The following is a 17,284-nucleotide window of genomic DNA, read 5'->3' on the forward strand; positions in this document are numbered from 1 at the left end:
AAAGGCCTTGCCAAATATTACAAGTTCCCAACCAACCAAGCAGTATTTTTACTGTAGGAACACCCCATGGGGTTGTTTAACCACAGGTTGGGTGCATCTAAACCCAACAGGCTTCCCTTTGCTCAGTCGATTCGAGCAGAGATTAGACTGCCATCTGCCCTAGGATGCTTTAATTTGAATTCCTGCACTGAGCAGGGGGGTGGGATTCTATGAGTCTGTCAGTCTATTTTTGTCATGTAGCTATTCCAGTTCAAGACAGAAATAACTCTGCAAAAGAGAATAAGCCCCCCCCTCCCGAAAGAAAAGCACTGTATTTAGATAATTTAAAAGTCTATCAAACAGTACGTTACACTGATACTACGGGTAGTCCAATCAGAGCATTATTCATTTTTATGATGCAACGCTGCTGACCCCTAGTGTAAAATGGAAGATACGAATGTAAAGCCTGCTATAAATTTTGTCGAAATCTATCAAAAGGTTTTAATGAAAGTTCTTTTGATAAAACAAAACCGCAGTATGTTATTAATAATGCTGAATGTACACAAAGGAAGAATAACAAAGCAACAAAGATGATTAGTGGGCTGGAGGCTAAAATATATGAAGAATCATTGCAAGAATTGAGTATGTCTAGTTAAATGAAAACAAGGACTAGGGGGGACATTTAATAATTTAATTTAATTTAATAATTTGATTTGTATACCGCCCTTCTCCCGAAGGACTCAGGGTGGTGAACAGGGCAATACACAATAAAAATCGAATACAAAAATTAAAAAACCATTAAAAATTATGCCCATAAAATCAATACATATTAAAGTTAAAACTAGTTATAAAAACCCAACCCCATCCCGTCAGACCAGGCCAGCTTGTTCGAAAAAGAATGTTTTGAGATCGCACCGGAAGGAGCAAAGGTCGGGGGCCATCCGGAGCAGTGATAGCAGTGTTCCAATATCTCAGGGGCTGCCCCAAAAAAGGAGTCAAGCTATTCTCCAGAGCGCCTGAAGGCAGGACAAGAAGCAACGGATGGAAACTAACCAAGGACAGAAGCAACCTGGAACTAAGGAGAAACTTCCAGACAGTTAGAACAGTGGAACCAGTGAAACAGCTTGCCACTAGAAGCTGTGAATGCTCCAACACTGGAAGTTTTTAAGAAGAGACTGGACAGCCATTTGTCTGAAATGGTATAGGGTTTCCTGCCTGGGCAAGGGGTTGGACTAGTAGACCTCCAAGGTCCCTTCCATTTTTATTATTGTTATATTATTATATTATATTAATTTCTAAGAATAAGAATAAAGATAGTTGCATATCAATATAAAGTTAAAAACACTTCTGAACCTAACAGCTTTTAAAAGATGGTGTATTATAGTCATTTATTGGAATGCCTATAATATAGTCATTTATTCAAACTGATTAATATGCACATCATACTTGTTCAAAATATACTGAAATGGCATTTTATGATCTGCATTCTGGTACGGTAAAATTAAAAGACCACCTACTTTTTCAATACCTGAGGGTGAGATAAATGAAATCTGAAAGATTTGTAGCAAATAATATATATCTAGGGACGCGGTGGCTCAGTGGGTTAGGACGCTGAGCTTGTCGATCAGAAGGTCGGCAGTTTGGCGGGTCGAATCCCGAGTGCCGCGTAACAGAGTGAGCGCCTGTTACTCGTCCCAGCTTCTGCCAACCTAGCAGTTCGAAAGCACGTAAAAATGCAAGTAGAAAAACAGGGACCACTCCAATTGGAAGGTAACAGCATTCCGTGCGCCTTTGGCGTCTAGTCATGCCGGCCACATGACCACGGAGACGTCCTCGGACAAGCGCTGGCTCTTCGGCTTTGAAATGGAGATGAGCACCGGTTCCTAGAGTCGGAAACGACTAGCACGCATGTGCAGGGGAACCTTTACCTTTTACCTTTAATGTATATCTGGAATGTCAATAGAGTTAGTCCTCCACTTACGAACCCAAAATTTCTGTCATTGAGACATTTCTTAAGTGAGTTTTGCCCCATTTTACGTCCTTGCTTGCCACAGCAGTTAAGTGAATCACTGCAGCTGTTAAGTTAATAACCAGGGTTGTTAAGTGAATCTGGCTGGCTCATTGACTTTGCTTGTCAGAAGGTCGCAAGTGGGGATCATGTGACCTTGGGATGCAGCAAAGGTCATGAGACAGTTGCCAAGCATCTGAATTTTGATCACATGATCATGGGGAATTCTGCGGAGGTCGTAACTGTGAAAAATGGTCACAAAACACGTTTTTCAATGGCGCCGTAACTTTGAACAGTCACTAAATGAACTGCTGTAAGTCGAGGACTACCTGTACATTCCATCTGTAAAAATTACTTGCTTTCTAGAGTCAAGCATTTATGCTTGAGGAGTAACTTACTCTACATGCAAAACAAAAACAAAAGAAAATGGACATATAAATAGAGAACGTGGCATAACGCTATTTCTGAAAACTCAGATATTATCTTTACCGAACGGCTTTTTGCAGGCATCAAGTTCCTCACTGTGCAAAATGAAGCACAGAACTAGAAAGGCATTTGGCCCAAATTATTAAGGTTCTTCTGTTCTTCAAAATAATTCAACGACCGATGGAGAAATTAATTCCTAGCTAAAAAGGAAAATGTGTTCTCACCTGACGAAGGTTAATATAAACAGCGTTTTGGAGGAATTCAGAAGCTTCCATGCTTCGTTTCTGTATTGCAAGCACTCTCACCGCCTTCACACAAGCTTCCAGTTCAATAACACCAGCGTTTTTATACTAGAAGAAATAGATAATGGATTAAAATATTGGTCTACTGTATACTTCCTCATCACATTATACAGTGTATTTCTGTATAAGAATCCTAACTAGCCTCTTTGGTATAATAGATCAAGCTATATTGTTCTACAACTCAGTATGCCTCTATTTTGCTGAGATGCAGCCAGCGCTAAAACACAGTATCACTAACCGAATCATACGATTGCATCTATGGATACATGGAGAGCCACAAATGGTGTTTTTTATACCATTTGAATAATAATTCGAGTAATTCTATTGAGTAAAGCAATGCAGGACATGGCAGCCAAAATTCAATTCAATTCCCTTCCTTCCTGCCATCTGAAAAAACTGTCACTGTTCATAAATTCTAATTATTCTTATTTTTAATCATTTCATAATTTTCACCTACTTCTGAAAACAGAAAAGGAAGCCCCTATTGAAAAAAGCTTATTTACACTTTTACATCTTATTCTATTTTTTTTATTTAATGTATTTCGAAACATAAGCCCGTTCTTTCCTATGTTAACTCTTTTTGTGTTCCTTTAAAACAATGTTAAAAAACATTAGTTAGCAATTCTTTTTTTCAAATGGCATTTCAAAAAGGTAAGGGGAAAAAAAAATAAATTATGCATTTTTTTTCTGAGATGCCTGTATTTCCTTCCAGCCTTCACATCTCTACATGAAGTATCCAATATCTTTTGTTTTTGTTTCCCACTAAAATTCCATTTAATCTAGACATAATTATATTCCATTGTGTCACATTGCCACAACACAAGACAAAGATTCATCACAGCAGCATTTTTAGTAGCTATAAGTTCTACCTCCAGGGTATTATGGAAAACCTATGTGCAGACAATGCACAAAGCTAATCTACAGGTATGCCTGCTTAATAAGTATGCCTTTTTGGAGACAAATCACATCTATAGCTTGATTCCTCTCTTCCCAAACCTCACATTTATCTCTTCCCCTTTCAGCACACAAGTCAAAAAAGGAGGGTAATATTTAAAAAATGTACCTCTACTGCAAAACAAATGCTCTTATTAATAATAAAAAACAGACACTTTTCTCAAGAGATTGATTAAATATATGAATGTGCAGCTCAACATCCTCTTAAACGTATTGCCTCTATCTTCTAATATTGTCACAAGCAAAAAAACAAGCAGCTTTAGCTTTTTCTTTCGATTAACAAAGTTTAGAACTATATCTACGTTTTCTGTTATGGTTGCTGTGATCTAATGGAAATATATTTACTTATTATATTTATACCTTGCTGCAATGCTGAAGGACTCTCAGAGTTTATAAGAGAAGTACAACAGACAAATTTTCTATGGCTGAAATAAAGCAAATAAATCTTGATCATGGCATAATCCCAAATGCCTTACAGAAAAGATTGGGGTGGGGGGGTTTTGTTCTGCCTTAGTCTCCATCATCTCTTGAAATTGGAGAAGAAAGTCCAAGTGACCTCAACTTTGGTTGGTAGTTGATTTGTTTCTCCAAACCACTTATTGTTAAATCATATTCTGGGCAAATTCAGGCAAAGATAACGATTCATTTCTATTTTTAAATGAAGACTCCAAATTTCCTCTGGTAACTGGGCCAAAATGGGGAACACAAAAGGACTGAGTTAGCAACAACCCCAAGATTTGGTAAAAAAAAAAGAATAAACCATACATTTATGTTACTTCTCACTCTAAATATACAAATAAACCTTTTTGCATTTGAGAGTGAATCTAGAATTTCTCTTTTAAAAAAACCAATTTACACTGACATTATTTAGCAAATGTTGTTGTTGTTAGTTGCAAAGTCGTGTCCGACCCATCACGACCCCATGGACAACATTCCTCCAGGCCTTCCTGTCCTCTAACATCTTCTGGAGTCCATTTAAGCTCACGCCTCCTGCTTCAGGGACTCCATCCAGCCACCTCATTCTCCGTCATCCCCTTCTTCTCTTGCCCTCAACCTTTCCCAGCATGAGGCTCTTCTCCAGTGAGTCCTTCCTTCTCATTAGGTGGCCAAAGTATTTGAGTTTCAACTTCGGGATCTGGCCTTCTAAAGAGCAGTCAGGGTTGATCTCCTCTAGGACTGACCGGTTTGGTCGCCTTGCAGTCCAAGGGACTCGCAGGAGTCTTCTCCAACACTATACTTCAAAGGCTTCAATTCTTTGGCACTCAACCTTTCTTATGGTCCAACTTTCACAGCCATACATTGCAACTGGGAAGACCACAGCCTTGACTATACACACTTTTGTTGGCAGGGTGATGCCTCTGCTTTTTAGTGTGCTGTCTAGATTTGTCATGGCTTTCCTCCTGAGGAGCAAGCGTCTTTTAATTTCTTGGCTGCAGTCGCCGTCTGCGGTGATCTTGGAGCCCAGGAAAATAAAATCTGTCACTACCTCCATTTCTTCCCCATCTATTTGGCAGGAATTGAGAGGGCTGGATGCCATGATCTTGGTTTTCTTAATGTTTAGTTTCAACCCAACTTTTGCACTCCCCTTCTTCACTCGCAACAAGAGTAGCAAATATTACTATACAAAAATGAGCAGCTATGTAAAAAAGGTCTTGGTTCATCCAATTAGCACTTCCACAAATCTCCAACTGTTCTTTAGGTCTATTATCAGCCATGTACGCTGCTGTGTATAGTCCAGGAGTGGGCAACGATGATAACTTCATGACCTATGGACTTCAACTCCCAGAATTCCCGAGCCAGCCCCAGTCTATTATCATTGATGCACATTTATGATTCACATATATAAGCTCACTTATTATAGCAAAGTTACCTTGCTGTAATAGGAAATAGCTTCTTTGTACTTCTCAATGATGTCTTCAGGGCTCAGACAATTCTTAGCTCGTCCTATTTCAGAACTTGTATCTGCACTGATGCCATTTGATGTGAGGGCCCCTGCATGAAATTAACAGCAGAAAAATTCAACTCAACCACCACACTCAGGTCAGAATAAAACAAAAATGTTTTGCTAAGTCTCCCCCCCCCCAAAAAAAAAAAAAGCTTGAGCAAGGAACAAACTGATCAAGGGGGTGTTCTTTGGTGCTCTCTGAGCTTGGTTGCAGACATTACATTACTCTAACTAAGTAATTTCATCAGACCCCTCAGTTCAACCCTGAGTTAAAAAAAATATTCTTCTTTATTGGTACAAACTAATCCATTCAAAATGTAGTCAAAACGGCAGAGATCTTGAGATTTTTTTTCCCAAAAAGTATTGAGTCACGCATTAAGCAAAGCAAAGAAAGTCTGAACTAAAGCTGGATGGTATATATATATATATATATATATATATATATATATATATATGTGTGTGTGTGTGTGTGTGTGTGTGTGTGTGTGTGTGTATATGTATATATATATATATATATATATATATATATATATATATATATATATATATATATATATATATATATATTGTTTAAAAAGCACAGAGAAAAAGCTTATATTTCTACTAACTTAATTTAATTATGCTATCGCTTCTCTTAGCTGCAGCAATTTACTGAAGGAAATGACTCACGGCATTTTAGATGAATCTGCTATCATAAAAAATTACAATAAAAAAAGCCAGATTCCAAATGGGAAAAGGGGGGGGGGAATGTGCTGGTCAGAACTATCTGAGCAAGTGAACAGGAAGAACCAATAGTAGCTCGCCAACAGAATTTGGCAAGGATTTTGGAGAGGCTCCCTAAAAAAAATTCCATCCAAGTCAACAGGCAGTCTGAGAATTAGGCTGAGAGCCTGAAAAAAGGAAGAAAAACTTTAAAGAAATAAACATGGGTAAGATTCCTAATTTGTCCTAAAATACCTCGGGGACATTAGTGTTCCTGCCTAAAATAGTGGATTTTTTATTTTTTTTTAAACCATAGATCGGTCAGCATCAATATATGGGAAAGTTCTAGATCAGATCATAAAATAATTAACTTGTAACTGGATGATAATTGCCAGAAGTCAACATAGGTTATTAAAAAAGAGACGAAGAAACGATTGGGGAAATTTTAAACGGGCAGGATTCTAGTCATCAGTGTGTGGTGTCTATTTTTTGAAACACAGAAGTGAAATTTCTAAAGCACGTAGGCAGTGGAAAACTATTAATGAAACATTTGACTGACAAAACACAGCTATAAAGTCAATATACCTGGATCAATAAGAACTTCTTGTGCACCTAGGGGGAAAAAAATCAAAACAACAGTGTTAATCTTCTACATTGCCTAAGCAAAACAGTGCCAAAAATTTAATTTTATTATTTTATTTTAGTTACATTTTTAGTCAATATACATAATACTCTCTCTTTCCATTTTTCCCCATAATAGCCCTTTGAATTTTATTGGGTTGAGAGAGTCTGTTTCCAAAACTCAGGGTAAAATTTGACCTGAATTTCCTCATTGCCAGTCTAGCATCTTAATCACTACTTAATACAGGTAATCTTTGGCTTACAACCAGTCGTTTAATGGCCATTGGGAGTTACTACAGCCTCAGAAAGGGCGTCTTATGGCCCATAAAGCACTGCCATCATAAAATGTCATGCTGCCCCCTTACAATCAGATGACCACATTTTGGGTGTTTGGCAACCGACTAACATTTAAGACTGGTTGCAAAGTCCTGCAGTCCCACGAGAGTGATTTGCAACGTTTTTCCCAGTGAAAAACACCCATTCGGGAGAATGGATTTGGACTTATGACCAAGTGATTCACTTAACAACTGCCACAAAAATGACCGTAAAATCGGATCCAGTGACATGGGTGCGTCGATTTAGGACTGAAGTTCTAGTCCAAATTGCAGACTCAAGTCAAGTTCTGTGCGTTCTTTCTAAAACATTTTTTTTTATTTAGAGGGTTCTCAGAAGTGTTACTGTATAAGTTTATACAAGTACTGTATTCCTGACACCGCTACTAATATCAACACTTCAGAGTCAGCAAAACCTCTTTCACCTGAAGTCTCAAATCCAGCTTTTCTCCTCTAGCATCACACCTCTCTTCACATTCTAATATTTACTTCAATTCTGCTCCCAGATAAAACTAGCTAATTGAAAGCTTTGCAGTCAGTCATTTACCTGCGCAACAAAGCCATCTTTCGACAAAGTCAGTGCTATTTTTTCTCACGTTGGTGTATTTTTTTGACATTAAAAAAAACCCCCCACTAAACTCTAATTTTTATATGCGGACAAAATTTTGTGCTGCTGAGAATTGAGAAGCCATAGGAGTACATGAGGCTAAAATAAATCTTAAATGCAGTATATAGATAGACGGATAGATAGATAGATAGATAGATAGATAGATAGATAGATAGATAGATAGATAGATAGGAAAGAGAGAGAGAGAGAGAGAGAGTGTCTTGGCGACATTTTGACGAGGTCCCACTCGTCATCTTCAGGCTGGTGTCTTCAGCTTCGTGCTTGTGCGAGCAAAGCGTGATCGGAGCTGCCGTCTCTCTCTAAATATTGGTGGGGGTGTGTGGGGTGCTGGCTTTGTTGCTGTAAGCGGGTTGGTTGGCTGTGTTGTTACATCCTGATTGGATGATGGAGTTAGTGTTTGCAGCTTAGTCGGCTGTTTTGTAACATCCTGTGTGGCTGAGGTGTCGGCTGAGTGCCCATTAGTCTTTTGTGTTGTAACGACTTGGGTAATGGGCTGTGTGATGACATCCTGAGCTCTAGTGTAGTGATATCCTGAGTTCTGTGCTGCAACTTCCTGGGTGGTTGGCTGTGTTGTGACATCCCGAGCTTGAGTACTGTAACTTCCTGAGTTCTGTGATGTAATGTCCTGAGCAGAAGGCTGTGGTGTAACATCCCGGGCTCTGGTTTGGCTCCGAGTTTGCGGTCTGGCTTTGTGTTCATGGTGTGTCAGTTTGCTTTGTGTGGGGGTCGGGAGGGGGTGCAGCAGTTGGAGGTGCCGCCGTGGTTTGGCTTCTGGATGGTGGTTGCATTTCGTCTATGGGGTGGGTTTGGGTTTGAGTCTGGTGAGGATGATTGGTAGTGGCGTCCTGTGTTGTTGTGGGTCTGGTGTCGGTTTTTGTAGCTAGTTTCCAGATGTCTGGTAGGCGGGAGGTAGAGGAGATATGTCTTGAGTATTTTGAACACCTTGCCGGCCCAAATAATAATAAAAAAAAAGATTTGGCCCGTATTGTTTATATAAATAAACAAACTAAACGAACACTGGGATGGAATAAGAAAAACTAAAACAGTTTTTATTGCTAAAAGATCAAGCTTTGGTTGGCTAACTGCCAACGACGTCAGGATGGAACGCTGGGGTGGGGAGATCGCGTTCATACTGTTGGTGTCGGCATGTTAATTTTAACATGCCTGGGATTCGCATTTTTAATCTTATCGAGCACGAAACCGAAGACACCAGCCTCAAGATGACGAGTGGGACCTCGTCGAAACATCGCCAAGACACCCTCAATCCTACACGGGAAAAGACCCGAATACGCCAAGACCTATATATGCCATCGCAATTTAAATAACAACTACACAAGCTTTTGCTTACCAGGTCTGTGCCTGTTACCTCCCTCTGCAGAAAAGGAACTGCCTGGTGCCTTGCGAGACCCAATTTTACCTCCAGTACCTCCAGGATAGTGATATATGACAGAGGCTGAACATAACCCTTCGAGAGCAGCTATAGATGAAAAACAGCTCTTTTAATGGCAGTTTGATCACAGCCTGTTCATGTAATAAACAAATTTCATTCAAGACAATAAGACATCTCAGAGAGTACATTAAATGCAAGGAATATAAAAAGGCACGGAAGCGGTTCAGGTACCAAAGGCTGCTAAAAAGATTGACACAAGAATCGCTCTACGTACAGTCACTCATGCGCTCGTGACCTCCCGGTTAGACTACTGCAATGCCCTCTACATGGGGCTGCCCTTGAGGACCACCCGAAGGCTTCAACTGGTGCAGAATTCAGCCGCATGAGTTTTGATGGGAGCTTCCCGATACTCCCGTGTAACACCTCTTCTCCATGAGCTACATTGGCTTCCGGTTGCCCTCTGGGTGAGATTCAAGGTGCTGGTAATGACCTAAAAAGCCCTAAATGGCTTGGGTCCAGACTATCTAAGGGAACACCTGCTGCCGGCATCATCTTCCCATCGTCCTGTGCGCCCCCACAGGGAAGGCCTTCTCAGGGTACCGCCGGTTAATGAATGCCGGCGGGTTATTCCCAGGGGAAGGGCGTTCTCTGTGGGTGCGCCTGCCCTATGGAACCAACTACCCACGGAACTTAGGACTGCCCCCGACCTTCGCTCATTTCGCCAGGACCTGAAAACTTGGCTCTTCGATCTGTTTGGTCCAGACTGTGGGGTTGTTAATTTAACTGGGTTTTAGATTTACTCTTGGGGCTTGAATTTAATTTAATTGTTTTAATAGTTTTTAATTTTTTGTATTCATGGTTTTAACTGCCCTGTAAACCGCCCTGAGTCCTACGGGAATAGGGCGGTATACAAATCCAATAAAATAAATAAATAAATAATATTCAGCTTTTCTTCTATCAGAAGGTGGAAAAGAGAAAAGAGCTAATCCTCTGGCCAAAAAACAGAGGAAACCGCTTTTTACAGCGAATATATCAAATAATTTGGACAACGTTTTGCTTTCGCATTAACAGTACTTCCCCAAAACTCAAGGGTCTGCAAGCTTTATTTCAGCATGCTTTTTACTCTAAGAAATCTTGCTTGAATTTTTATCCCATATATTACAGGTAGTCAGTCCTTGCTTTGACCATGGTGTTGACAGAGGCGGTCAACTTTTATGGATTTCCATCGCTGACCGATGCAAGTCATCAAGCGCCAATGTCATGTGAGACCGCACTGTTTAGCAACAGCCATCTCAGCAGTCCCTGTTTTCTTGGTTAAAGGGAGGATCATGGATGGTTAACGGAAGACCGCCTGGCAACTTCTGACAGCTACCAACAACCAGGTAGGCAGGTATCTTGGCTGCTGAGGTGCCCTGCAAGCACAGCCACCGGGAGCGGCTACTGCAGAGTAAGGCAAGGCATCCAGGTGGCTGAGGTGCTACTTATTTATACATGCAAGGTTAGGGGTAGCTGCTATGGCACGGCACACATTTAGCTGGGTCAGAGGGTGGCTGTTGCAGGATGCGCAAGAGCAGCTGGGTGGGCAGGCAAGCAGGCATACGGGCACGCGCTACACAGCGTGAGATCTGGTACTCGGTAGCCAGGCTCCTCGGGAGAAAAAGTCAGGGATATGGGAGCAACATTCTGTCGCAAATTGCAAAGCTTACTCACTGGTGCTGCTTGTGGGCAGCCAGCAGGGAAGGTCACAAGTGGGGATTACAGGGCCACAAGGTGTTTCAACGGTCGTTAAGTGTCGGCCAGTTGCCAAGCGACTGGATCGTTAACAACATGACCACGGGGGATGCTGTGATGTCTGGAATTTCAAGGACTAGTCGTAAGCAGTGGTGGGATTCAGCCGGTTCGCACCACTTCGGCAGAACCGGTAGCAAATTTTTTGATGCCCGGGCCCAGAACGGACTTCCGAAAGCGGCATTCACGCAGAGAACCAGTTGTTCACATATGTGAATCCCACCACTGGTCGTAAGTACCACTCATTCAACGCCGTTGCAGTTTCGAACAGTTCTGATTGAGTGGTTGTTAACCAAAGGCTGTCTGTATAGTATTTCGTACTTCATAATCCAAAAGCCCAGAGAACATCCCAAAGTCTGTTCAAGAAAACACAAACGAGGCGTTTGTTCTCTACTATTTTCTGGAACAGCTCCCATTCTCTGCGCAAAGGGAATCCCCTGAGAATCACAAATTGCTGTGAATTTTAGAGCCATATTTATTTTATTGTGACCCTTTATTTATTATTATTATTGTTGTTGTTGTTGTTGTTGTTGTTGTTATTACTATTATTATTATTATTATTATTATTATTATTATTATTATTATTGCTTATGATTAATAATTTATTTTATTAAATTTCTACGTGCCATCCATATCATTAATGCGGCAATTCCGGGTGGTGAATAATGGTACACTTTGAATTGCCAGCTGTCTTCCAATAAAATAGAGGAATTAAATAATGTGATAATATCCCAGTTGCAATGTATGGCAGTGAAAGCTAGACCATAAAAAAAGGCTGAGGGCCAAAGAATTGAGGCCTTTGAGCTATGGTGCTGGAGAAGACTCCTGCGAGTCCCTTGGACTGCAAGGCGATCAAACCGGTCAGTCCTAGAGGAGATCAACCCTGACTGCTCTTTAGAAGGCCAGATCCTGAAGCTAAAACTCAAATACTTTGGCCACCTAATGAGAAGGAAGGACTCACTGGAGAAGAGCCTAACGCTGGGAAAGATTGAGGGCAAGAGAAGAAGGGGACGACAGAGAATGAGGTGGCTGGATGGAGTCACTGAAGCAGGAGGCGTGAGCTTAAATGGACTCCAGAAGATGGTAGAGGACAGGAAGGCCTGGAGGAATGTTGTCCATAGGGTTGCGATGAGTCGGACACGACTTCGCAGCTAACAACAACAACATCTCAGAGGTCGTGCCCCCCAAAGCCTTTTAGATACAATTATGTTTTATTTCCAACACTATCATCCCCTACCTCCGAGCCACAAAAAGTCATTTACGGAACGGAGAAGATCCACAGCCATATGATAGTGAACAAAGGAATCTTGCAACATCCCGGCTTGTAGGCAAAGGTCCCCAACGTGTTTCCGCATACGACCCTGACATCGTTTTTTATAATGTCTAGGAGGCAAAAAAAACAAACGGTACAGAATTAGTTCAATTGTGCTGTTCTAGCAGAGTGTGTCTTATTTTTTTGCTTTAGTCGCCTCCTTGAGTTTGCATCTTACTGACAAGCAGTCAAAGATCCTCGCCGAGAGCTAAGAAGCCTATTCCCAGCTATCAGAATACTCACTATACGGCAGTAGCCCCCCAACTATTTTGGCACTGGGGACCGGTTTCATGGAAGACAATTTTTCCACGGACGGGGGGGGAGGGAGGGAGCCCACTGGTCACTTCCATCTGTGAGACCTGATTCGTAACAGGCCATGGACCGGTACCAGAAAATAAGATACTGTATTCTTGGAAACAAACCTGCAGCGTGTACGCAGAATACTATCAATGACTTTCTCAGCCCTTTTGTCTAAAAGTCCAACGTGCACCACTTTAGCCGTGGAATTGAGTGAACCTCTTCTTTTAATTAACAACCTCTTCTTTTTAATTAATCATCAAGTAGCACTTACTGTGTTGGCAAAGAGAGGTATCATATGAAGGTTAGGAAGACCAATGCTTAAAAATAATTTTGGATGGACTCAGTATGAATTCCAAGCTTAGTAGCAGGGAGATGTTCCATACCGACCCCTTTTTTATTACACCTTCTCAGGACAAAAGAGTTTGAGGTTTGCAATCTTTTGAGAACGTCCGGTGACACGTCTTACTCAGGGCGTGCACTTTCGTTCATGCACGGACTGTATTTAAATGATTTGTACAATGTAGCATCATTCAATTGTGAACTAAAACTTCATTCCACATCTTCAGATTAGGTGAGGGAAAACGGCATTTTAAAATGGCAAGTTAATTTCTACAAATTTGAAGGTGTTATTTGCCGATAAATGAGAAAATTATTCCCTAAAAAACTAATTATCTTTATGAATAGGTTCATTACACATTTTATGGCACAGTTGATTTCCTCTCAATAGAATGATCGTCCTGTTTAAAATTTCAGTTTTATTACCGATTTCTATTGACAATTCATATTACAAGTTCTTATGGGTTGCGGGGGAAAAAATCACTAATGCTGAAATACTGCAAAAATAAGACAGAAAAATAACAGTAGGTATACCTAAACCTGACAGTGAGGACAATCAACCAGTGGAACAACTTGCCACTAGAAATCATGTGCACTTCATCACTAGAAATTTTCAAGAAGAGACCAGACAATCACCTGTCTGAGATGGTATAAATTCTCCTGCTTGAGCAGGGGGCTGGACTAGAAGACCTCCAAGGTCCCTTCCAGCTCTATTCTATTCTATTCTATTCTATTCTATTCTATTCTATTCTATTCTATTCTATTCTATTCTCATACAATAACATTGCAGTTTTATTGCATTTATAAAACAGAGTAGAATAAAGTAATTTGTACACCAAATGGATCAATTATATTTATCACAGGTAGCTTTGAGACATACATGAGCCACTGGATCTTCCTTTCAGAAATATTTCCTTACCAGATTCCTCAGTGTCTTCCAACAATGACAGACCTGCCTTCCCTGGAAAAGTTGTGATACATTCAGAGATGTATCTGCCTTGAAAATATCCCAGGTTGAACTAGCACAATGAAATATCGGCACAGGAAACGTTTATGACATTTCGCATTATGTCATAAACCGTTTAGCCCACATTGAAGTGTATAGCACAGGCAACTGTCAGCAAAGGAAGTGTTTATGATATTCTATAATATTATGTCATAAACAGTGAAGCCGACGTTGAACTGTGTAACACATTGAGACATCAGCACAGGAAAAGGTTATGACACTTTTCATGTCATAAACTGCTTTATGATAAGGTTTATGTCATACATTTTTTATAGAATTCGCCAAATTTCAATTCCACGGAATCATGGGTCCTGAATTCTATATGCATTCTGCAAATTTTGTCCTATTGGGTACTACGTTTTTGCTCAGTTAAAGCTTATAGGAACAAGAGTTTTAGTTAATCTATAGATAGATATACTTATGACATAAAGATACAGTAGCATAACGTAATGTAACCTAACATAACAAAGATAACATAACATAATTTTTAACAGCAAGGTTTAGTACAGCATCTTGCATATTCAAATTAAATATAAAACAAATCATTCTATCTCCTTTTAGTTTACAAAAGCAATCATGCAGGACACGCTTGCATTTTACAAAAAAACAATGTACAATAGTACAAGACACAACGAGCATTTTCATTTTTTAAATTAGCATATGCTCATATTTCATTGGCTTGCCTACCATGTTCAGCAGTAAGAACTGCTATATGTTTTAAAATGCTAAGTATGTTTTTGGTAGATTATTTTTTTTACTAGCAAAAGGCAACATGATTTCTTTATAGGGATGTATTTTACATTAGTCTTAAGACATATTTCATCTTGTTCTTATCTTAAGTTTAAATTCCCAATAGCTCCAGCTGAAAAGAAAATCAAGAGATCCGATCCTTGCAGATCTGTCACTAGTCAAAACAGACAAACTCTTATTAAACAGTCGAATGGTTTGATTAAATATAAGGCTTCAGAAGCTTCCTTTCATTTCTTTCTTAGTAGCTCTGTTCTTACTGTCACGCTTATTCCTCTCTTAATGGAATTTTCAACTAAAAGAAAAGTGCATGTGCATGCACTATAATCTGTTAAGGTAACTAAGGTAAAGAATACTTTCGCTAAAAACTTTAGTGAATTAAATTGGGTCAGCAAATTCTTCCTGTCAGTGGTGTATTATTATTACTTTTTGCTGCTCAAAGAAAGAAAATGATATGCTTTTCAGTCCTGTAGTCATAAAGCTCCATTAGCAGTGCCCTTGGCAAATCTGATTATTTTGCAACTCCAAGCCATTCAGACAGAAATTAAGTACGGATATCTGGTTACCACCAGATAATCTATACAGTAAATCTTAATTAAAAAAAAAGCAGAGGTATGCCTGAATGAATCAAATGACACTAGAGATCTTCTCAAAACTCTTTTATTTATAGCTGAGTGTAAATGCTAAGCTGAGATTCCATCTGCTCGGCTAAAAGACCAGCTCCATTTAGTAGAATCTTTCCCAGTAATGTTTCTTTTCAACTTTAGTTGTTGCTGTCATCTAACTTTTATCCTCCTTTCCACCCAGAGGATACCCACCTAGAATGAGAACGGGAATTTAATGTTCTATTTTTCTGCTTTCCACATAATCCTATTGGTTTTGTTATTCTGACCAGCAACAGGGTAAATGGACCAGTTACAGCAGTGACAAGTGCACCATTGAGAGACCAGAACAGGGGTCTTCAAGCTTGGCCTTTTTATGAGGTGTGGACTTCAACTCCCAGAATTCCTCAGCCAGCGCGCCTGGCTGAGGAATTCTGGGAGTTGAAGTCCACACCTCATAAAAGGGCCAAGCTTGAAGACCCCTGGACTAGATACAGACAACTCCAATGTCCTTTTCAGCTGAAGGATGGTTTAAAAATATAATACAACGTTATATAATCATCGTATAGTAAAATATAATAAAAGCCAAGACCAAAAAGTGTGGGCTGCAAAAAAGGATTTTATCTGAATAAGCATTCAGTAGTTACCTAAGCAAGGTAAAAAAATAATAATAAACAGGAGCAGAGAATTGAGGGTACATAAAAAGCACATTGGGTGAAATTCTTGTTGAATTCTTGTTCAAGATTTTTTTTTAAAAAAAACAACCCACAGAACTAGAAAAACATGCAATGAGAAGAAATCAACTGGGTCCAAATGACAAAACAGTAGTTGTCGATTATACGAGTGAGTCTGAACCTTACATTTCCAGTTTCTTTGATTTACTTATTAGATTTATTAGATTTTTTCCCCTCCTGCATCTACAGTATTATTCATAAATACCTCACAGCAGCGAACGTACAGTAATATTGCTCTCTCTTTCTATTTTCCCCACAACTCTTTGATGTGAGTTGGGCTCAGAGAGAGGGATTAACCCAAATTCACCCCAACTTTCATGCCTAAATCAGGACTAGAACTCATACTTCCCTGGTTTCTAGGCCAGTACCTTAACCACGACACCAACCTGGCTCTCCGTGCTTGTCAAACCAGAATTTAGAAACCACATTTTGATGACAATTGCCAAGATTTTTCAAGAAAATTATGAGTTGCGTTATGCCTACTCTAAAAGAATATGGGATAAGGATGCCTGTTCACCCATGGCACAGGATGAGTGAGCAGGCTGGAACAAAACCCAATAAATTTTTTATTTATTTATTTTATTTTTATTCCATTTATATCCCGCCCTTCTCCGAAGACTCAGGGCGGCTTACAAGCTTAGCAGTAGCCTTCATTCTATGTATATGCCTGCTTATTAGGGCTTTCACACACACACCCAAGCGGCATTATTACAAAGTCAGCTTAATTGCCCCCAACAATCTGGGTCCTCCTTTTACCTACCTCGGAAGGATGGAAGGCTGAGTCAACCTTGAGCCTGGTGGGATGCGAACCTGCACTAATTGCAGGCAGCTGGTGTTACTTAAGGAGGCATTAGCCCACTGCTCCACCAAGGCTCACTAATTGAAGACAAAGATTCAGGACTTGAATTCTTACGAACAATTTGTCTTTTACCCACGTGTGAAAGAGAAGCCAAAATCCCACCAAATTCTAAGTAATACAGGTCAAAAGAATATATCCCATCAGTAATAGGGATTTACTCAGGAATTATCTACTATTCATGAAAGTATACATCTTGAATAAAGGCAAAGCCAATCCTGTGAACAGCTTTTTTTATGGAAACAGTGTCTGAAATTCTAGACAAACCAACGACCCAATATTTAGGGCCATGATTTTATCTGATGCTTCTATGTAT

The 17,284-nt window shown here is 39.9% G+C and overlaps 1 protein-coding gene across 1 annotated transcript in view; it reads right to left on the reverse strand.

The window, feature by feature from the left end:
• Positions 1-17,284, reverse strand: part of TRAPPC9 (trafficking protein particle complex subunit 9) — a 333,658-nt gene that overhangs the window by 303,456 nt on the left and 12,918 nt on the right. Inside the window, exons 3-7 of the mRNA XM_083358203.1 lie at positions 12,313-12,458; positions 9,246-9,374; positions 6,902-6,928; positions 5,540-5,661; positions 2,638-2,763 (exon numbers count right to left, since the gene is read on the reverse strand). Of these exons, the coding sequence (XP_083214329.1) occupies positions 2,638-2,763; positions 5,540-5,661; positions 6,902-6,928; positions 9,246-9,374; positions 12,313-12,458 (550 nt within the window). The remainder of the gene's footprint in view (positions 1-2,637; positions 2,764-5,539; positions 5,662-6,901; positions 6,929-9,245; positions 9,375-12,312; positions 12,459-17,284) is intronic.

The sequence above is a fragment of the Vipera ursinii genome (assembly GCF_947247035.1).
Source record: "Vipera ursinii genome assembly, chromosome: 3".
Taxonomy (NCBI): Eukaryota; Metazoa; Chordata; class Lepidosauria; order Squamata; family Viperidae; genus Vipera; species Vipera ursinii.